Here is a 24,207-nt window from a genome sequence, read left to right as displayed (position 1 = left end):
GAGGCACAGGTTAGCAGCCGTCTTCCAACAATGAAAGAAGTCAGCTTGAAGACAAAAGTGACACACAGAGAAGGAGAGAGCCAAGACTATCTCAGAAAAATGGAGCAAGAGCCCTGATTGAGCCTTGCGGGACTCCTGCGTCCTTTAAATAATCTTTAAGTAGTGTGTGACCATATGGCTAATTTGCCTATGACAGTCTCAGTTTATACTAGTTTTCCTAGCTTGATTGTTAATGGTGCCCTTTCTCTTTCTGAAAAGTGTTCCAGTTTCATTTATATGGTCACACTCAAGATAATTGGATTTTCAATCATATATCAATCAATTTAGCAGTTAACTAAGGTCAACTGTTTTTCAAGTTGTGTCCATTTGGACTGTTTTCTGGCTACCTCCCATCATCCTCCCTCAGATTGTTCAGTTGTTTAGATTCAAAAAGTAACCAAAGGAAACATTCTGGTTTCTTCTCACTCTTACTCTTTCTTCAGGACCTAGGACTTCTCCATGAAGTCTTTCTAGACTTTTCTAAATAAAAGTGGTTAAAATGGTTATTCCCAACTCCCACACAATTCTCCTCATCCCTCTTTATCAGTACTCAATAACATTGCATTACAATGATCTGTTCTTGTGTTTATCTTCCATAGCCAACTGGGAACATCTCCTGAAAAAGGATTATATCACTTTTAACTTTGTATCCAAAGCATGAGAACAATGTGCTCCTGGAACAGTTTCTTTTGATATTTGCTGAGGAATAAAGGAAAAGAAATAACTGGATAGGAAAGCCATTCATTTGTTTGCTTTGTCATTTTAACAGTCTGTTCAACTAATTTTGCTCAATATTTTCCATTGTAGCAACTAACCATTAATGATGACTCCCAAGCCCAAATTATCTCAAAATAATTAAAATGGGCAATTGAATTTAAGGATGAGCTTAATATAGAAAACCCCCAAGAGTTGTTTCTGTTACCCTGAATTGTCCAGTGAACTGTTTCATGCTTCTTCATATTTAAGATAATGCTTCAAATTTATACCCACAATGAAATAAAGCCTTAAAAATAATCTGATATGTTTTCTGAACAATTAAATTATTAGACTGGGTGGAGCGCTCATCTTCTTCACAAATTCATTGTTAGTTTGGTCTCATTCATGCAGATGTTCCTTTTTTTTTTTTTTTTAACCAATTCAGAGCTAAAAAAAAATGTCATGTAAACTAGACTCTGAAAACTGCTTTCTGTTAATCTTGATATCCTGATGCATTTTATTCTAAGTATTTTTAAGGTATTTATTACCAAAAATAATATTAACACTCAATATCATTGTTTCTTACATGTCAGAAGACCCCATGTGTATCTAAATACCTTTTAAATCTTATGCTTTGCTTGTATAGAATATTTTATTTCAAGGCCTGAAATTTATTTTTCTTATGGAATAAAAGTATCTTGGTTTGCTCTTTACTATTTTATGATATTATTCCTATTCTATACAATTATCATCTAATTGCATTTGTTTCTGACTGAATAAACCAGTTATGTTAGCAAAAAGATGAGATCTAAAGGATATCCTGGTTTGTGTTATAAGCAAAAATTGAGTGTTGATGCTTCTGCTACAGAGAAACCGATTTGCTTTAAAAAAAAATCCTTTTAAGTATAGTTAATTTTATTTTTCATAGGTAAAAACAGTAAAGGAAGAAATTGAGAAAATAAGTTAGTAATCTAGATGAAATTAGAATGAAGGAATGCTCTCTGTTAAGGAATAATAATAAAAGTTTCAAAAAATTTACACATGTCTGCAACTGTTCTGAATATTTTATATATGTTAACTTTAGTCCTCACAACACGGGTCATATAGGTGGTAAATGGTAGAACTGGAATTCAAACCCAGCCAGTTTGACATTCACAATGTATGTATGTGCTTAACTGATAGTCTACAGTGTATCCTCAAACAAAGCTTTCTTCAGATAGAAAGTATTTTGAAGAGATCCTAAACTCCAAAGATGTAGGTTATCTCCACAGCCTTTGTTCCTTAGTAAAAGTTAAACTCACATTTAATTATATTGTTGTTAATACTATGAAATGAGAAACAGATTTTATTGTCATTTTTCTGATCTTTTAAATTCTTCTACTTGTTGTTTACTCTCTTAGATGAATTGTTCTGAAATGATGGTATATTTCGTGAAATTCCTCTTAATTGAAGTAAAGGATGTGGTAAAGAGTAAGATGTTTAGTGCATCTTAGCATGAAATATATGGTCTATTCTAAATACACTTTCCTATGTCTCAGATGTTGAAATTGCCTTCTACAGAGTATTGGTTATCAAACTAAATAATGCTAAACCAAAATCTACTTTGTGATCTGAACTTTGAGGATTGATTATCTACTATACATTGTTTAAATTAACTTAATATTGTACATTTTAATATAAGGAGCGTTGGCTTTGGAGTCTGATAGACCTGGGTCCAAACTCCAGCTCCCTCCTTATCAGATGCATAACTTTATCTTTTTGGCTTCCAATTATATATCTCATGACATTTGTGAAAGTCAAGTTAATATTTTAAAATTTGCCTGGCACATAACTTATGTTCTTGTGTTCAGTAAATACAGTTGGCCCTCCATAACCGTGGGTTCTGAGTCCATGGATTCAATCAGCTGGAATTCAAACCCAGAAGAGAAAATATTTGAAAAAAAATTCTAGAAAGCTCCAAAAAGCAAAACTTGAATTTGCTGCATGTCCTGGCAACTATTTACATAGCATTTACATTGTATTAGATATTATAAGTAATCTAGAGATGATTTCAAGTATACAGGATTATATGCTTATATAATACATACCTATAGTGCTTAGGTTATATGCAAATACTATGTCATTTTATATAAGGGACTTGAGCATTTGTGGATTTTGGTGTCTGAGGGGGTCCTGGAAATAATCACCCACTGATACCAAGGGAGGACTGTATTACAGTCTCAGTCTCTGTCTCTCTCTCATTCTCCAATAAATCTACGAAGTTTGTTAACACACACACACACACACACGCAGAGCCTAGGTGAAAGTTTTGACATAAACTTTAATAAATAAATTGAATTGAGTCATGAATATCTATCTAAAAAGAAAGCAATTTCAAAAACATTTTGAAAAAGAAAATAATTGATACTTACATGGGACACATTTGGAAATCTTTAGAATTTAGCTTCCTTTAGGAATGAACATCAGTGCTTCAACCTAGCACACTATGGATTAAAACAAAATCAAGTATGAAATTTGAAAAGAAATGGGTATGAGGTAAAACACTTTAATTAGTCATTTGGATATGAGCTAGCAAAACAGCTGAGAATGAAACGAACTCTAGTAAACTCTAGGCACTCCCCTGGACCACACCTATACATACAAACACACTATACCAGTGGTTTATCAAGATCAGGCCTTGAACTGACAATTTGCCTAGAACCTTTGTACACTTGAAGTCTATTCATAGTGATATAGTATCTGAGGATCTGAAGGCCTTTACAAAGTTACCATTTAATGGGTAAAAAAACCACTGTAGGTTAAGCACCTGAACTGATAAGTAGATAAGGCATTTTTCTACTAATTTCAAACATGCTTAGGGGAAAAAAATGACAAGAATTAAATTGTTTCTTTGGGCATTAGCACAACAAATTTCAGATCAATTGATTCTAACTTTGTTTTTGAAACTTCAAACTTACCCAATTTCTAGAGGATCACTTTTTACATTTTAAAAAAGTTTTTATAAGGGCTGAAAATTTACAATATACCTGTCTTTTAAAAATAACACATTAGCCACATTCAACCAACCTCGGATCACGTAGTATTGTAGTTGTATTTACTGAAAAAAAATCTGCATATAAGTGGAGCCCTGTTGTTCAAGGGGCAACTGTATGTCCAATATTGACATAAAAATGATGCTGTTGACTATGTCAAGTAGAGCATGGGCTCTGGAGCAGGTCTTCAGGTTGTGATTAGGTGAACTAATATGTAGTTACTTTCACTCACTCTAACTCTGTGGTCTAATTTTATAATCTGAAGGAGGGTTATGAGTAGTTAATGTGTATTTGTTTTCCACAGAGAAAAAAAACATATTTAAAGTATTTGCAAACAAAGGAGAAAGTTGAACAATTTTTCTAGTGACTTCTCTCAGTGTAGATCAGTTTAAATAAACTAATTCACTTGTTCAACAAATATTTGAGTGCCTAGAAGGTGGAAAGCCCTGGGATCTGATGACAAACCACTTTATCTCACTAATTCAGACACTTATAACATTTCCAGTACCTCAAATGGAGCACTCACTTATTTTTTTTAAAAAATAGACTGGGGCTTCCCTGGTGGCGCAGTGGTTGGGAGTCTGCCTGCCGATGCAGGGGAGGACACGGGTTTGTACCCCGGTACGGGAGGATCCCGCATGCCGTGGAGAGGCTGGGCCCGTGAGCCGTGGCCGCTGGGCCTGCGCGTCCGGAGCCTGTGCGTCCGGAGCCTGTGCTTCGCGACGGGAGAGGCCACGGCAGTGAGAGGCCCGCCTACCGCAAAAAAAAAAAAAAAGACTATTTTTAAAGCAGCTTTAGGTTCACAGTAAAACTGAGCAGAAAATACAGTTCCCATATACTCCCTGCCCAACATACGCACAGCTTCCCCCACTGTCAACATCCTGCCCCAGAGTGGTATATTTGTTACAGCTGATGAACCTACATTGACACATCACAGTCACCCAAAGTCCACAGTTTACATTAGGGTTCACTCTTTTAGTTTTTTTTTTTTTTTTCTCAGTACGCGGGCCTCTCACTGTTGTGGCCTCTCCCGTTGCGGAGCACAGGCTCCGGACGCGCAGGCTCAGCGGCCATGGCTCACGGGCCCAGCTGCTCCGTGGCATGTGGGATCTTCCCGAACCGGGGCACGAACCCGTGTCCCCTGCATCGGCAGGCGGACTCTCAACCACTGCGCCACCAGGGAAGCCCCAGGGTTCACTCTTGATGTTGTACGTTCTATGGTTTTGGACAAATGTATAGTACATGTATCTACCATTATATTGAATAGTATCATACAGAATAGTTTTACTGCCCTAAAAATCCTCTGTGACCTGCCTATTCATCCCTCCCTCTCTCCCCTCTGGCAACCACTGACATTTTTACTGTCTCCATAGTTTTGCCTTCTCCAGAATGTCATATAATTGGAATCATACAGTATGTAGCCTTTTCAGATTGGCTTCTTTTACTTAGGAATATGCCTTTAAGTTTCCTCCATGTCTTGATAATTAATTTCTTCTTAGCATTGAATAATATTCCATTGTCTGGATGTACCAGACAATGGATTTATCCATTCATCTACAGAAGGACATCTTGGTTGCTTCCAAGTTTTGGCAATTAGGAATAAAGCTGCTATAAACATCCGTGTGCAGGTTTTTGTATGGATATGTTTTCAATTCATTTGGCTAAACAGCAAGGAGTGTGATGCTGGATTGTATGGTAAGAGTATGTTTAGTTTTGTAAGTAAATGCCAAACTATCTTCCAAAGTGACTGTATCACTTGTAATTCTTTTTTAAATTATGAAAAATTTCTACATGATTTTTCATCATTGATAACTCATTTGTAAAATAGAAAATGGTCATTTTTCTTCATGGAAACAGTAATGCTCATTATAGAAAGTCAACAATATAAACGGGTAGATTTTAAAAAATCAACCCTTTTCATTCCTCGAAGATAAGTACTCATAATTGTCTGGTGTAATTTCTTTTAGTCTTTTTTCTGTATATAGGCTTTGTGTCACCTTTTAAACTTGATTTTTCTAGAAATCTCACTAAAGATGATGTTTTTCTTAGACGCAATCCAAATCAAGAATCCTGATTATTAGACTTCCCTGGTGGCACAGTGGTTAAGAATCTGCCTGCCAACGCAGGGGATGGGGGTTCGATCCCTGGTCCAGGAAGATTCCACATGCCACAGAGCAGCTAAGCCCATGTGCCACAACTACTGAGCCTGCACTCTAGAGACCACGAGCCACAACTACTGAGCCCACGAACCACAACTACTGAAGCCTGTGTGCCTAGAGCCCATACTCTGCAACAAGAGAAGCCACTGACCACAATGAGAAGCCCGCGCACTGCAATGAAGAGTAGCCCCAGCTCGCCACAACTAGAGAAAGCCTGTGCACAGCACAAGGAAGACCCAATGCAGGCAAATATTAATTAATTACTTAATTAAATAAAATACATCTTTAAAAAAAGAATCCTGATTATTGAAAATATTACAACTTTAAAAAATGTAAAACTAACGTTTATATATAGGCATTTGGGGCACAGTGTAACAGAGTATCAACTTGCCAAAGTTTGTTTCATTTCTCTGAGGTAACTTATGTACCTGTGTTCTCCCAGCCTCCACTCTTGTCTTTTCTGGGACATGTGACTAGAACCAATATAATTTCATTTCAGTTTCAGTTGGAATCAGCTACAATTATTTTGGCTTGGATTTGGTTCAAACTGAAAATGTGTTCCAACTACTTGGTTTGAACCAGACATTTTGCATCCTTTTCTGGTTAAGGTTTTATAACTAAACTATCTAGGGCCATTAAATGACAGTCAAATTTGGCTTTTGTTTACCTCTAAAAACATTGCTTCTTAAAATGTATGAATTCTAATATATACTAATGTTACTAGATTGCCACTGGAAAAAGTCAGAGGCCCTGAACTTGGTAGAATTTGAGGAGAGCCCTTTAGACAAACAAGCAAAACAATGTTAGCTGCCAAAAGTGAGATTGGTGGACAGGGTCTTTGCTAGACTCCTATGCTGCTGTGCTACATGGAAAAAATTTACACTTATACTATATCTATAGAATATAGATGTCTATATCTATAGAATATTCTATATCTATAGAATGTTAGGATTGCACATTCTAAAGCTGCTACTTTAAACTCATCAACCAAGTTTGGACAGACCAAGTTTAACTGGGCTCAAGTACAACATAGCTGATCTATTATCTACTGATTATACTCAATCAGAGGAGTTCTGTTAACTGTTAAGAATATCGGGTTCTTTCAACTTTCTTTGGCCTCCTTTTCCAAGTCATTGATCATACTGTATAAAATCCTTTGTTGTAAGGTTCCAAAAACGATTTGGAGAAATGTAGAATACAACAAAATGCTTAAATTGACCAATTGATATAGTTCATCAAATCTTAAAGTACATTAATTGAATGCAGTTATTATTTTATATACGATTAAGAAAAAAAAATCTACCAATTAGTTGTAAGATGCCGTTGACTGTGAGATGCATTTCCATTTCAGAAATGTTAAAATGTTTCTTAAAAAGTATGTCTTAGAATTGATTAACTAAAATAGTGATGTTTTAAAATTTCCACTTGTAGTGTTATTTCCATGCTAATATACTATTGGGCTATAACTTTAATTTATCAACCAGTAACTCTCAACAATGGAAGTTTGGTTTCTAAGCCCTGTTCTTTCTTACTGACTTTAACCAGGTAAAACAAAGGGTATAGCAAATCCAGGATTGGTTCTCAGTATAGATATTAATTTAAACTCTTTTCTGATTGTAGTTTATCATTTACTTATAGATTGAGGTAGCTCATTCGATCAATATTAGCTATAATAAATAACAATAATAAAATAAACAACTTCTTTTCAAAATTGAATTCCATTCTGAAATCTCTCAAGGGAGGTCATGGATTATTTAAAAGGAAATCACTTGAATAAACATCGTCTAAACATAAAACAATAGAGAAACTATATAAACTCATCTAGGCTGAAGAAACAAACAGAAACATTTAGTACTAGATTAACCCATCTCCCTGGACTGATTTAAAATTAAGATAAACACTAAATTACCTTACTATCCAAAATGCCATTTCTTTCCATTTTAGAGCAGTGCTATCCCCCTGTGTAATTTTAAATTTTCTAGTAGCTAACCAAATTTAAAAAGTAAAACAACAGCAAAGACAGTGAAATAATTTAAATAATTTAACTCAGTATATCAAAATATTGTTTCAACATGTAATCAATATAAAAGAAATGAGGTGGTCTTCGGTATCAGGTGTATGATTTACATTCGCAATACATCTCAATTCCTACCAGCCACATTTCAAGCGGTCAGTACCCCCCTATGGCTACAGTATTGGGCAGGAGTAGTCTTTGAGGACTTCAGTATTAACTGAGTCTTTACATTCTGAGTTTGAGAATTTCTTTTATGTTACACGCTGCCTCTAAGGTGTTTAGAGATCTGCGAAGCACAAGGAGATTGTTTTACTCTCGGTCCGTTGTGATCCAAGACTCCACAGCATTAGAACCAGCGAGGGAGGAAAGCCATGGGACACCCTGGCGCCCAGGAACGTGTCTTGGAGGAGGGCCTGAGCCGCTCCGAGTAATGCCCGGCGCAGCGGCTGCGAAACCAGCGTTGGAAGTTGGACTGCGAGACAACTCGGGGTCTGCCTGGAACCCCAGGTCTTTTCCTGGGGCGCCCTGGAACACCAGAACCGGACAAAGGGAAAGTGTTCTCCGAGTTGGATACAGGGACCCGCTCCGCCGACGGAGGCCGGCCTAGGGCTGCAGTGCTGGCCGCCCGGGTAGCCTCCACCGGTCACTGAGAGGTGGGCGGAGGCCTGAGCCCGTAGGTGGGGGAAAACCCTGCCTGCGTCCTGGGGAGAAGTCTCCCAGGGGCGCGCTCACGACAGTGACGCCACCGGCGCGAGGGCGGCAGGGTGGGCGGAGAGGAGCGGCGCGCACCGCCCTTCGGAGGCGGGGGGGGCGGTGGAGGCCGCGGTTCCGGAGGGCCGGGGCGGGGCTGGGTGCGCCGGGGAGTCTGGGCACAAGCCGGCGGTTTCGATTAGTACGCGGAGTTGCGGCTGCAAAGGAGGACACGGAGCTGCGCTGCCCGGAGCCCAGCGGCGAGGCGGCGGGGAGGCGGCTAGGCGGCGGGGAGGCGGCGGGGCGGCGGCGGCGGCGACGCAGGCGTTTGGGATCCGGCCGGCGGCCGCGAGGGGGTGGAGAGGCGAGCCGGAGCGCGGGGCCACGGCCGCCCTGCCCACTGCGTCCGGCCACCGCAACGCCCGCATCCGCGAGCGCGCCCAGGCCAGCGCGCCAGCGAGTGCGCGCGGGCGGGGGCGCGCAGGCCCTGCCCGCCCCTTCCGCCCCCACCCCCCTCCGCCCCTTCCTCTCGCCACCTTTCTCTCCACTTCTGCGACCCCGCGCCGGGCGCCCACCCTGTCCTCTTCGGGAGCGCTGTCCGCTGCGGCGGCCGGAGCGGGCCAGGCCGGGGGATGGCGCTGCTGGACCTGGCGCTGGAGGGAATGGCCGTCTTCGGGTTCGTCCTCTTCTTGGTGCTGTGGCTGATGCATTTCATGGCCATCATCTACACGTGAGTGAGGGGCAGCTGGAGGATCCCGTGGCGGGGGTCGAGGCCTGGGGACAGGCGAGGGTGGGAGGAATTTCGCTTTGGAGGGGATTGGGATCGGATGGGGGTGGAGAAAGCTAATTCTCAGACTCTTCCTCCCATTCCCTCTCCCTGTGCATCAGCTGGGGCGGGGGGTTCATTGGAAGAGAAAAGTGGCGAGTGAGGGGATGGCTGGGCTTCAGGCAACTGCACAGCCAGGGGAAAGGAGACTATGCTCTTTTTACGTGTCAGGCGGAAGGTTGCTTGCTTGGTTTGATTGTGTTGGGGATTCGTGTGATTTTTCATCTGGGCCAAGATGTATGGTGTATTGTGTTTTGTTTTGGTTTTTTTCCCTCGACCTGGGCCACGTTTCTATTATGGTGATGATCGTTTTCACCCTTCGGTGAGCTGCACACAGCCACCTGGAGACCTCCCTGTGGATTTTCTTCTTCCTGGAAGAGCTCTGTGTCCTTAGATAGGTGTGAAGCACCTGTCCACCTTGAAAAATGTCCACCAAATGTCAGAGCTGGCGTTGTAGCTTTGAGTCATGTCAGCTTGTACATTTCAGTGTGGTTTTCTTTCCTTTTTTTTTTTCCCAATTCCTTATTTATTACCTTGTTTAGATGTGCCCCCCCCTTTTCATTAGATGCCTTTCACTGGGGACACAGTGGCGAGCACGACAGAATTCCTGTCCTCAAAGATCTTACATTCCAGAAGGGAGAGACAGATAATAAAATTCCGAATAAGGTTATTTCAGATAGTGATAAAGACTATGAATAAAATAAACCCGGGTAATGGATGAATATGACATAGAGTGTGTAGCTACTTTTGATATTTAAATTGTTCAAATGTCTTTAAAATGAAGGAAGCCTTCATGAGGGTATGAAAGAATTGGCATAGAGCGCATTACTCTTGGATTCACTGGATTTTTAGCCCCCCCAAAAGATGATGGTGCATAGTGATCTTTACCACCCATTAGAATAGGGTTTATGTTAGTAGAAGAGAGGGGAGAATTAAGAAATTAATTACTTATAGTTTTTTTTCCTTTTCACTATAGAAAAAGTGTGCTTTTTCCTTTTGGAAATGCTACATTTTATTAGTATAGTGTGGCATTTCCTGGTACTGGAGAAAGATGCTACATTGTACAAGGCATACTGATATTTCTTTGAAGATTAAAGAAAAATGCTTCTTGGACACTGTTGATCTTAGGTTTTGGAGTTTGTGAGCTGTAGGCACTGAACATTCTGGAGTTCATTTTAAATATATGAGTTCTTAAAAAACAATTCTGTCACTTTTTCCAATCATAAAAATAAGACATGCTTACTATATACAGCATTTAGACAGTACGGAGAGGAAGAAAGAAGAAAGTTCAACACACACACCAAAACTCCATTACCTGTCAACCTTTTGTGACTATCCTTCCAATTATATTTCTGTGGGGGGAGGGAAAGGAAGGGAGGGAGGTAAGGAGGGAGAGAGAAAGGAACCATATTATGGTTGTTCTTTCACCAGCCTCAAAATTCATCTATTTAATAAATACTTTCTGGGAAGCTCTTTTGTATATACAAGGCACTGTTCTAGGTGCTGGAAATAAGATTGAAGAACAATACATCCAGGGCCCCTGCTCACATGGAGCGTCCATGTAAAATATCTTGAGTAATTTTCTCATGTCAGTAAATGTATGAGGGACTTCCCTGGTGGCGCAGTAGTTAAGAATCAGCCTGCCAATGCAGGGGACATGGATTCGAGCCCTGGTTGGGTAAGATCCCACATGCCGTAGAGCAACTAAGCCCATGTGCCACAACTACTGAGCTTGCGCTTTAGACCCCGTGAGCCACAACTACTGAGCCTGCGTGCCACAACTACTGAAGCTCACGCACCTATAGCCTGTTCTCCGCAACAAGCCACCTCAGTGAGAAGCCCGTGCACTGCAACAAAGACCAACGCAGCCAAAAAATAAATAAATAATTAAAAAAATAAAATAAAATAAATTTATGATCCCTCCATCATTTTTAATAAATGCATGACATTTTTGTTTATGAGGTACTAATATGTATTCATTGTTATTATTGATGGGCATTTAGTTTATTTTCAATTTGTCAAGATTACAAACAACATGGTGATGAATTCATATGCTTACATCTTTGAGAGATGATCTCCTTAGTTTACATTCTGAAAGAGGAATTATTGGGCCAGAAGTGGTGCACATTTTAAACTTTGTTACATATTGCCCTATAGGAAGGTTGTATCTATTCATAGTCCTTGTAACATTGTATGATGGTCCCCATTTCCCCTTACTAAGTATCAGGCTTTTTACTGTTTTCTGTTTTTTATTTTCATTTCTTTAATTACTAGTTCCATTGAATGTTTTTCATATATTTAATACTAGTTACATTTAGTTGTAAATTTCATACTCAGTCTTTTGCTTGTGCTGCAATGTATTGCTGTGTTAATCTTTTTAATAGGAAGATTGTTCTTCTGTGATATGTTGCAGTTTTTGCCCACCTTGTTTTTTTTTTTGTTTTGTCTTGTTTCTGTTTTGTTTTGTCTTTCAACTTTGTACATGTATTTAACATGGAGAAAAAGTGTGTCCCTGTGTGTTTTAGGTAGTCAAGTCTTTTTTTTTTTTCGTGACTGGTAAAATTTTTTATCTTCTCCATTTCCCCCAACTATTATATAGTAAGTGTGTTTTTCTTTTAGTATTTTGAGTTTTCTTAGATTCTTTTTTTACACTTTACCCTTACAAAGTGTACCAGTATCCACTGTTTTAATGAATGAAGTATTATTACCTTTATTACCGTATTACTGGCGAGGCCAGCCCCTCCTTATTCTTATGCAAATTTTTAACTTTATACATTTTAATTTTAAAATGAACTTTAGAACCTTTTTTTTTTTCAGACTCTGAGTAATCTTGTATTTAAATTGGAATTGTTAAATTCACAGCTTGATTTGAAGAAAGTTGACTTCTTTCAACATAGGACCATGATGGATCCCCTTCCCTCTATGATGTATACATAATGATAAAGCCACACTTCTTTCACACTGGTGATGTAGCTTAATACTTCAAATAACCATCTGGGGAAGTTTATACTCTTAGACTGTGACAACTCCAGAATAGTTTTAAGTTATTTTGTGCTTCATGATAAACTGCAGAATTTTCTTAAATACTTTTTTACTTAAAATACTTCTAGTTTTTGGGACTAGTACAAACTTTAGCTTAGTTAAGATACTGTAGAGTCTTTGTATTTCTTTTCCAATGCCCCATAGAGTTACCTTTTATATTGACAGTAACAGGATTCAGAAAAGTTATGTGAAAATAGAATAGAGAAAATGCAATTAGTTTATAACAGACGAGTAGGAATCTTCTATCTTTCTGAAATGGATAACTGAACATAAAGTAAATAATCAACAGCTTAATTTATGTATAAATTAAATCTTGCCTTTTTAAAAATTAAGTTCCTTTCATCTCATCCCACCATCAAAATTATTTACGTGTTTGATTTGATTCCTTTCTTACTGAAGTAAAGATACTTCCCAATTTAATGAGTTGTTTTCAAGCAGAGCCCTAAGGTTTTGTCCTCTCCTCTCTTCTGTATATTAGTAGAATTGCAAATTTGATAATCTCCACATTTTGACAAGCAAGGTTAAAGAACATTGGCAATGATATTTTGGTTAAAATATTGTGCTAAGCATTCTGTATTTTATTGAAGAATATATTTTCTGAACAGGTGTTCTGTGTCCTCTCAAATCCTTTTTAAGTGAGGTAAAGTATAAATAAAATAATCATATATCGGTCCTCTCCTAAAACCTTGTGCCTGCAACTGGTGGAAATGGAGCCTATTTTCAAAACCTTATATGGCTCCATATCTGGTCATCAGATTAAGGAGCATAATCTGTGAGCTACTAATGTTTAAAAATGTTTAAGTAATACAAACATTGTAGTGAAATTGCTGAGAAAAACGATAAAACATTCTTTTTTAAAACCAGTGGTTATTTTTTAAAAATTAAATACAGTGTGTAATGGTATCTAGTTAATTTAGATTCAATGTTCTATTGTATTGTAACTTCTTAAAATGAGATAAAGAGCTAAGTATTGGACTGTATTTTAAAAATGGAGCTGAATGTGATTAATACAGTGAACAATTGTTCAATGAAAGTTTTTGCTCCAATTTCATAAATATCTTACAATTCCTATATGCCTACAATTTAAAAAATTGAGATGATTTATAAACTAGAGAACCATTATTTTCAATATTTTCTGCTCACTGGTATCTCTACCTACTGCTTTGCTCCTTTCCAGATTTAGTATCGACTGATGCCTGATCATTTCATAACATATTTTAGATGGCAGACATTTGTGGGATTTTGCCTATAATGTCTCCCCCTCGCCCCGCCATGGCTTGCGGGATCTTAGTTCCCTGACCAGGGATTGAACCCCAGGCCCGTGGTAGTGAAAGCGACGACTCCTAACCACTGGACCACCAGGGAATTCCCCTATAATGTTAAAGATAACATTCAGATTAGAGCATTTGAAATTCAGGGCTCTTATTTTGAAGATTATTTTTCCTAAAACAAAACAAAACACAACACAACAACAACAAAAACACTAATGATTATATCCTCTGTAGGCGGAGTTGGTTAAGTGCTCTTTATGGATTTTTTTCCTTTTTTGAGAGCTAGTGTGGTTTGATAGCTTGGGGGCTGCTGTTTTCTTCCCTGTTTAGCCGTTAGGAGCCATACTGCTAGATAAGAGTATCTAAGCAAGACACCCTGCTTTTTTCTCCTCTCACTCCCCCATCCCCCTCCCTCCTTGGATTTATCATTTTCTCCCCTCTACACATGGTATCCTAATGTTTAGTGTTAGGCTTTATCTTTTCTATTAATTGACTGGAGGTGCCAGGGTATGGTGGAAATACTTCTTGTATCCATAAATATTAACTGCCTTCTACTAAAGCAGAGGTCCTTTTCCTGAAGACTTTTTCTCAAGTTAATTCTGCCTTTCCTAATTTTTCTAGTATAGCAACTTTTATACCTGCTGCACAGCTTTTGAATGGAGTTTAAATACTCACTATCAGGATAACTGTGATAAACTTCCTGTTAGAAAGTAATTGTGTTTTTAATGTGAATTTTAGCATTTCAAATGTTATTTTTAGATAATATGATATTTTTTTTGGCCTTAAATTCATTAATACATTGATGTTCTGAGCCTTAGTAGAATGTAAATTGAGAACTTATTTTCTGGGTTTATTCCTGAGGATGTACTTGGACTTTGGACAGATGTTGGTCAGTCAGGGTCATTGCTATCAGAACCACTTTTGGGTGCACGAATAAGGCAATTGAGCCCCTTGAACCTGAGCCTGGGGTAGATACAGAATTGGACTATATTATGATAGCTTTAAAAAGCAAAAAGGAAATTGTAATTGAGTTTTAATATTTAGTGATGATTCTCTTGATTCATCATTCCTCCCTTTTCCTACCTACATTATTAGTTCAGTACACGTTATCTCTGCCCTAGATTATTGAACTCTCTCTACTCTCTGGTATCTTTACCTACAGCTTTGCTCCTTATCTACTTTATTTTTCTTATTGTAACCTAATCTTTCTGGTGCAGTAATCTTGGATCATGTGCTTAAAATCTTACCATGGTTCCCCATTGCCTTCAGGTTAAAATTCAAATTCCTTAACAAGACATGTATAGTTCTGTAGGAGCTGAGCCATCCCCTGTGCCTGTTTCTCCAGCAACACTGAATTACTGGCCTTCCTTGAATATGCAATGTCATTTTCTTTAGAATTCTCTTTCCTTCCTTTTCTTCCCCTTCTCTCCCTCTTTCCTTTTTGTTTTACTAACTCCTACTCATTCAAGTTATTGTCAACTTTAGCTCTTTATTGGAATTGGCACCCCCTCTATGTCCTTCCACAGTATCTTGAATTTACCCATCTAAACAAATAGGTGTTCCGTTGTCTCTTTCCCCACTTAGATTATAAGCTTTTGAGGGTAAGGAGGTGTCTTTTTTTTTTTACATGTTTATTTATTTTTTATACAGCCTATTCTTATTAGTTATCTATTTTATACACATTAGTGTATATATGTCAATCCCAATCTCCCAATTCATCCCACCACCATCACCTGCCCTCACTCTCCCCCCTTGGTATCTATGTTTGTTCTCTACATCTGTGTCTCTATTTCTGCCTTGCAAACCGGTTCATCTGCACCATTTTTCTGCATTCCACATATATGCGTTAATATACGATATTTTTCTCTTTCTGACTTACTTCACTCTCTATGACAGTCTCTAGATCCATCCACGTCTCTACAAATGACCCAGTTTCATTCCTTTTTATGGCTGAGTAATATTCCATTGTATATATGTACCACATCTTCTTTATCCATTTGTCTGTTGATGGGCATTTAGGTTGCTTCCATGACCTGGCTATTGTAAATAGTGCTGCAGTGAACATTGGGGTGCATGTGTCTTTTTTTTTTTAATTAATTAATTTATTTTTGGCTGAGTTGGGTCTTTGTTGCTGTGTGCAGGCTTTCTCTAGTTGTGGTGAGCGGGGGCTACTCTTTGTTGCAGTGCACGGGCTTCTCATTGCGGTGGCTTCTCTTCTTGCAGAGCATGGGCCCTAGGTGCGCAGGCTTCAGTAGTTGTGGCACGCGGGCTCTAGAGCACAGGCTCAGTAGTCGTGGTGCAAGGGCTTAGTTGCTCTGCAGCATGTGGGATCTTCCTGTCCAAGTCTTGAACCCATGTCGCCTGCATTGGCAGGCAGATTCTTAACCACTGTACCACCAGGGAAGTCGCAGAATGTGTCTTTTTGAATTATGGTTTTGTCTGGGTATATGCCCAGTAGTGGGATTGCTGGGTCATATGGTAATTCTATTTTTAGTTTTTTAAGGGGCCTCCATACTGTTCTCCATAGTGGCTGTATCAATTTACATTCCCAGCAACAGTGCAAGAGGGCTCCCTTTTCTCCACACCCTCTCCAGCATTTATTTGCAGATTTTCTGATGATGCCCATTCTAACCGGTGTGAGGTGATACCTCATTGTAGTTTTGATTTGCATTTCTCTAATAATTAGTGATATTGAGCAGCTTTTCATGTGCTTCTTGGCCATCTGTATGTCTTCTTTGGAGAAATGTCTATTTAGGTCTTCTGCCCATTTTTTGATTGGGTTGTTTGTTTTTTTAATATTGAGCTGCATGAGCTGTTTATATATTTGGAGATTAATCCACTGTCCGTAGATTCTTTGGCAAATATTTTCTCCCACTCTGAGGGTTGTCTTTTCTTCTTGACTATAGTTTCGTTTGCTGTGAAAAAGCTTTTAAGTTTCATTAGGTCCCATTTGTTTATTTTTGTTTTTATTTCTATTACTCTACAAGGTGGGTCAAAAAAGATCTTGATGTGATTTATGTCAGACAGTGTTCTTCCTGTGTTTTCCTCTAAGAGTTTTATAGTGTCCAGTCTTACATTTAGGTCTTTAATCCATTTTGAGTTTATTTTTGTGTATGGTGTTAGGGAGTGTTCTAATTTCATTCTTTTACATGTAGTTGTCCAGTTTTCCCAGCACCACTTATTGAAGAGACTGTCTTTTCTCCATTGTATATCCTTGCCTTAAGGAGGTGTCTTACTATTGTATCTTCAGTGCTACTTGGCACTCAATTATTGCATGTCGAATGAATGATCTTTGAATTTTTTCCAGTAGTAATGGTGGGATTCTTGCTCACTCATTAACTTAGTGTCATTTGGCCATTGTGATTTGAGGTAGATGGACAGAATGTGGGATGCATTGAGTGGCCATGGTCTTTAATGAAATTAATTGGACCAAATGGAATCTTTATCTCACTATTTCTAACTAATCGTGGTTCAAATAGAAACAGGCTGTATCAATAACGTAATAACCCACAAATTATTTGTTAGATTTGAATTTTCCCCCCACGGTTGTCCAAAGGGAATACCTATGGTGCCATCATAATCTTTACACTTAGATCTGCCCTTTGGGAAATTGCAAAGCCATTAGTTGCTGTTAGCAAAATACCTTGATCTATTTATTTCCCATACACTAGGGCTGACTCTTGTCACCAAAGGGTGAGTGAGTGGAGTTTTTTGGGGAGGGAGGGGGAGCAAAATTAATAAAGATCTCCTCTTTGTTTTTTATGGTGATGGAATCTTTTGTGTTTTGTAGTGTACAAGTCCGTTGTCCATTGGAAATAGTTTGTGTTTTCCTATAAAGCTAACTCACTATTGGTTGTTCTGTGTCCTCTGGGGAATCTTGTGTCTACAAAGTTAATGTTGCACCAGGTATGCTTTGTGTTGCTGATGAAGCCCATTTTGCTGCAGTGCCATTTTTGACAAGATAAATGCGATATGGAATAACATTAGTCATGACACATACTGATTATTAAACACAGTAACAGCCTTCCAGGGCACAATCATAGCTAACAACAACAACAGAAGGCTTTTATCATTGGGAATTGCTGGCATGGACTATATGAAGTAGGGGATCTGCTGATCAAGCAATCAACTTAATTTTACATGAAACATTAACAACCTTGATGGCATGGAGCAGAGGAGAAAATTCCTAATGTCAGATAAGTTGGTTCAGCTGAATTGCACAGCACAGTCTGGGACTGTTGAGCAAGGTGAACTTTGCCCTCAAGGAATCCATCTTCTCCCTTAGAAGCTTCTAGGGAGATTCTTGTGCCTCACTTCTGGGAGGTGTAGCGCTGTCTTAAGGTTGCTGCAAGGGGCTGACAGAAGGGGACGAGCACAGCCAGCCCTCTCCCAGAAGTTTCCCCTCATTCCAGGCCCCCCTACCACTCAAAACTCAATTCGAATACAAAACTGTACAATCAGTCATTTTAAAATGGTGCAAACCATTAAATAAACTGTTGAGTAGGGGAGACTAAAGATTTGAAAGATAAAACAACTAAAATGACGGAAAGGACAGTAACAATTTTAGAGACTGAGATGTTAGGAAATAAAAATCAACGAGGAAAAACAAGGCCATCCTATCAGCTCACAAGTTGAAAACCCTTAGGCAGAGAGGCCATGACGATTCATCAGGCCAAAGCAGCCATAAAGCCCAGCAGAATATTCCGGAATACTCCTTAGCATCCCTTGGAGTTCTTTGAAATGTTCCCTGAATAGATGTCCTTCTAGCTCGCAACGGAAAGCAGGACCCTGAAGGCCTGTCTTTCTGCTCGTGATTCATCTCTCGTGACCTTTTAGACTGAAGTGACTCTTACTCTGAGAAAGCGCCTCAGATGGTACCTACCCTTCTGTTCCCTGTCCTTGCAGCTGGCAGGTACAGCCCTGCGGCAGCTTGCTGTGAGCATCTGCCCCTCCCTGTCTTTGACAGTGACATGCCTTAATTACATGAATTCGATTTTCTTTTTTTCTTTTGACTCCAGCTCTCAACTTCAAGTGTAATTTAGAAATAAGTCCTTGGGAAAATGAGACGTATTGAAAATTTACCCCGCTTTCTTGTCTTCCCCAGTTGCTCCCTTAGTTTCAGGATCATTTTATTCTTCAAAAATGAAGCCAATCAAAACCATTGGCTAGTATATAAGAGGTTCATTCCTCTTTTACCTAATGTGTTCCTGAAAATGTAATAAAATCAAATTTCTGAAAATCAAATGGACATACATGTTAGATGGGGAGATTCTGTTTCAAGAGAACTAAGAAAAGTATTAAAATCCCAGACTGTGGATCTGCTGGTCCTGGTGCCTGGACATGCTGCCACTGACTGAGAGCTTGCCGGGTATTAGGGGCTGCGGGGAGGGGCTTTCTCTCAGGCCTGGCCCCCCGGGAGGAAGGCTGCATTGTAGTCTTTGCTTTGGGGACTGTGTTAGGTGTGGTGATTTAATGGTCAACAAAACAGAATACTGTCCACTTTGGAATGCCTGAAAATATCTTCATGAGAGACGGTGGTATTGATTGAATTATATAGTAACCAGTAGTTGCTTTGTACATTGTACGTGCAGCATTGTGGCAATTATCTTGCCTCCGCCTCTCAGCTCTGAGGGTGACAGTCTCTCCCTCCAGCAGAGCCAAGGGAAGGGGGGGATTCATGTGGCTACAGAATCCAACACTTTGAGCCAGGCTCTGAGGATGGAGGGATTTCGAGAAGCCAGGACTATGCAGCACCTCTGCCCAACTGAGAACCCATTTAATAGTCTTAAAGGAGAGCTCACCTAATAAAACAGTAACAGGTCATTTTGGGGCAATAATAATTTGTGACATTTAATGCCTCTCACTCTCATACTTGCATTGTTTTTATACTTTTGGATGACGCCTATAGAACTTTAAATTGGTTCCTAAATTTTGAGTGTAATTTAAACCTTGAATACAATTTTAGCTTAAATACTGGATATAATTTAAACTTTACATTAAATGTTTTATCCCATATTTTGACTTATTCTGTTTTAACCATGATTTGAGACTTTTGATGATTCCCTTTTCCCCCTTTAATCTTTCTTAATACATAAGAGTTGACTTTATGTTTAAAAAGAAAACCAAGCTTTGTGACCACCTAGAGGGGTGGGATAGGGAGGGTGAGAGGGAGAGAGATGCAAGAGGGAGGGGATATGGGGATATATGTATATGTATAGCTGATTCACTTTGTTATACGGCAGAAACTAACGACATTGTAAAGCAATTATACTCCAATGAAGATGTTAAAAAAAAAAAAGAAAACCAACATAATGGTCTAATCTTTTCTTTTTTTTTTCCGCGGTACGCGGGCCCCTCACTGTGTGGCCTCTCCCATTGCGGAGCACAGGCTCCCGACACTCAGGTTCAGCGGCCATGGCTCACGGGCCCAGCCGCTCCGCGGCATGTGGGATCCTCCCGGACCGGGGCACGAACCCGTGTCCCCTGCATCGGCAGGCGGACTCTCAACCACTGCGCCACCAGGGAAGCCCCCTAATCTTTAAATATATATGAAATAATCTTTAAATCTATGAATTTCCAGTCCTTCCCTTTTGTTTATATGTCACATCAATGTTTGATATCTCTAAATCTCTTATCAGAACTATGGTAATTCAGAGAAGTTACATTTAGTGGAAAATGTCCTTAAAATTAGCAGTTTTTGAAAAAAATTACCAGTGATAGCTATCACTGAATGTTTACTTTGTGGCTTAATCTTATCTGTTTCTCACAACTATCAATACTTTATGAGGTAGGTACTGTTATTCACACTTTAAACAACAACAACAACAACTTGAGATAAAGAAGTACTTTGCCCAAGGATACACAGCTAGTTAGCTGTGAAGCTGGTACAGAAATCCAGACAGTTGCGCTCCAGCCCTGGCTCTTAAACCAGTATGCTATATACACTGCCAGTGATAACCTAAAAATAACCCCAGAAGTAGTCCATACGGATAGGGTAATCTGTATGGGAATTTCTCCAGTTGCTATGAATCTTAAGTTTCTGAGAACTGGCAACATTTAGCTCACTAGGGAGAGAGCCCCTACTTTCTCTCTTCTACAACCCTTCCCCATTCTCGTGCCACTTGTATGGCTCCTTACAGGCTCCTTGTTTTCCATCCATCCCATAACTGCTGACCTTTCTGAGAGTTTCCATCTCAGCCCTCTTCTGTTCTTACAGTAATCTAGCCTTCCTAGGTCCGTGGGTCTCAACTTTGCACTTTGGAGTCACTGGGAAGGTTTTTTTTTTAAAAAAAAAAAAAGCATGCTGCTGCCTGGGTCTCAATTCAGGAGGTTCAAATTTATTTGGTCTGGGCATCAGGAATTTTCAAAAAAAAAACTCCCTAGGTGATTTTCATGTACAGTCAAGGCTGAGAACAGCTGCTCTAGGCAATTTGTCCACAGGTGTGGCCTCTACCTGCTTACCTCTTGGTTTCACTTAATTCTCCATTACAATTCATCACTTCGTTATCTTGCCCCTTGCCTTCCCTCATATCATGAGTCTGCCCTGTTATCCTGTATCCATCTCATAATTTACAGCTTCTCAACTTTCAGAATCTTGCAGAGGTAATCACGCAGCCACGTGGATTGGTACTACTACACATTCATGGTCTCAAATCTCAGCTAAGCCTGCGCTGGTATCTGGCAATACTTTGTTTCTGTTTATAGCTCTGACACCCATGACTGGCAGCACCTCTTCTAAATCTTCACCGTTTTACCTTCATTCTTGTCACATTTACCTTCACTCCTACTTTGCACTGTGGATCCTATCATGCCATTAATTATTTTTATTTTTTCTCTATTTACCTTTTGACTAGCTCTTTCCCCTGGCCGTATATACTCAAGGATTAAAAACTAAAAATAATTAAAAAGTAAACTGAAAAACGCTTCTCCATCTAGCTACTCTTTGGTTCTTTTTCACTGTGAGGTTGCAGGAGAAACTAGTGTTTATTCACTGTTATCGCAGCTCACCTCTCATTCATTTGCTTCTTAACCATTTTTATCTACCTGCCCCTTGCCCAGAGTACTCTGAGGTCACCAGTGTTCACACATTCTAGTGGACATTTCAGTTCTGTGGACTTTTCAATCCAGTGGACATTTCAGTTCTTATCTTGTGCTCTCGACAGCATTCAATGTTTTTCTTTCTTGAACCCTTTCAAAAAGAAAACAGCCCAGCCAAATAAACCCTTCTGTGACTTCACTTTCTTCCTGGCTCTCTTTCTACTGTCCTGGTCACTCACTCTTGGTCTCCCTCATGCATTACTGGTTCTGTAATATTAGTATATTGATTTGTGGCCACCTGCTAATGGCATGCTCCACCTGGGAGAGCTTATGTACTTACCAAACTGTGGGTGACTCCCATGTTTTCGTCTCTAGACTAACCATACCTTCCAGCTCTATTTAGCCAACCATGTTTTACTCTTCATTTATTTAACATTTTTTAAACTTGTGAACATGCTATTGTGTTGGACCCTAGAGACTTGACAGCCTACTGTAGTGTGTCTTCAAGTGTGGTTCACCGCTAGCCTGCATCAGAATCATTTGAGATGTTTGTAAAAATGCAGATTCTGAGGCTCTGGAATGGTCCAGTAAGTTGTGATTTCTGCCTGCGGGCATTTTGTATACTAAACGTTTAAAAAAAAACCAGGAGTCTCCTGGCCTGGAAATTGTCTCAGAATAGTAAGCTGAGACAATTGGAGGACTCGCCTCGTTCGTTTTTCATATCTTAGGAATCACTTCTCTACCTGATATTCAGTATCTTAAAAAAACATTTCCTATTTTTTGTCTGCTTTTTTTGTTAGTTTGTTTCAGGTGGGAGAGTATATCCAGTTCCTGCTTCTTCATATTGTCCAAAAGTTGAAGTCCTGAGGTGTGAGAGAGGGGAAGTCAGGGGTTTTTATACTTCTGTAAAGTCAGAGACAAAGTCGCAGACTATTTGTGATAACCCGAAGCTGGAAACAACCCAGAAGTCCATCAACAGGAAGTAGATAAAGTGTGGTATATTAATACAAGGAATACTATGCAGTTGTGAGACTGAATGAACTATAACTAACGGTACCAACAAGGATGACGGTCACAAACATGGTGTAAAGTAAAAGAAGCCAGACACAAAAGAGTATGTCCTACGGGGTCCCATTTAGATACATTTTAAAACCAGCAGAATTAGTCTGTGGTGTTTGAAGTCAGGATGTGGTTACCTTGAGGAGAGGGTAGTTAGTAGAAAGGCACATTCATGAGCTTCTGGGGTTCTGGTAAGACTCTGTTTCTTGAGCTGGGTACTGGTTCCATGAGTATTTCACTTTGAGAAAATTCACTGAGCTGTGTACTTACATGTGACTTTACTATATGGGTTACGTATCAAGAAAAAGTACTCCCTGGCTCCCCTACAAAAAGGTCAAGGCTTCAAGCCAAATGCACGATGGGAAAGTAGAAGTGGATTCCCAGTGTAGCAGCTGAAACGGAGAAAGTGCTGTACCCAGGATCCTGCAAGAAAGCAAGTTACCTGATCAAGGTAGGGTTGGAAACGGGCACCCACGGGAAATCCTGTGCAAGGTGTCAGGGCAGTAAACTCATGTTCATGCCACCTAGGTAATGCAGAAACCCTGACCTGAGATACTTAAATAAAAGCTGCTTTGAAACCAGGAAACCTTGCAAGACCCTGTCAGAGACACTCATGAAACAGGCCCACTGGGGGACTTCACCATTCAAGCCACTTTTGAGACTCCAGGCAAATGGGCTGTTGTTCATAATTTGGAAACTACAAATTAGTTTACAACACACTGGCCATGGCCAAGGTACCCATCGGCATCATGTCTGTGTGGCAGGCAGAGTTCAGGTAGGTATTCTTGCTCTAGAGCATGGCTCTGTTGGCCTCTCTAGGAGTTTTAAAAGGAGAAGAGCTTCTGTATGTGGGCGCCTCCCCCTTTAAACCACAGCTCCTTGACAGTATGGAGTCCGTCTGTTTATCATGGTATCACCAGTGCATAGGATAATGCCTAGTGTACATTTGGGCTCAGAATAGATTTGTTCAGTAAGGGAACGGTGAGTAGTTACGGAGCACCACTGTGTGCACAGCAGAGTGCTATGTGATTGTGTGTGTGTGCGTGCGCGTGTTGACTTAATGGATATTCTTTTTTTTTTTTTTGCGGTACGCGGGCCTCTCACTGCTGTGGCCTCTCCCGTTCCGGAGCACAGGCTCAGCGGCCATGGCTCACCAGCCCAGCCGCTCCGCGGCATGTGGGATCTTCCCGGACTGGGGCACGAACCCGTGTCCCCTGCATCGGCAGACGGACTCTCAACCACTGCGCCACCAGGGAAGCCCCGGATATTCTTTTTTTTTCTGATAAGCATTTCAAGTAATTTGTAGCAAGGGGCTATGTCAGTCGTATTACATAAGTCAAAA

General features: G+C 39.9%; 1 protein-coding gene across 1 annotated transcript in view; it reads left to right on the top strand.

The window, feature by feature from the left end:
• Nucleotides 1-9,201: 9,201 nt before the first annotated feature.
• The window catches only part of UGCG (UDP-glucose ceramide glucosyltransferase), a 35,568-nt gene continuing 20,562 nt past the window's right edge, over nucleotides 9,202-24,207 (top strand). Inside the window, exon 1 of the mRNA XM_082842254.1 lies at nucleotides 9,202-9,360. Coding sequence (XP_082698380.1) covers nucleotides 9,263-9,360 — 98 coding nt within the window. The 5' untranslated portion in view covers nucleotides 9,202-9,262. The remainder of the gene's footprint in view (nucleotides 9,361-24,207) is intronic.

This window comes from Leucopleurus acutus (assembly GCF_964270905.1).
Source record: "Leucopleurus acutus genome assembly, chromosome: 7".
In the NCBI taxonomy this organism is placed as follows: Eukaryota; Metazoa; Chordata; class Mammalia; order Artiodactyla; family Delphinidae; genus Leucopleurus; species Leucopleurus acutus.
This window is presented reverse-complemented; position numbering and strand designations above follow the sequence as displayed.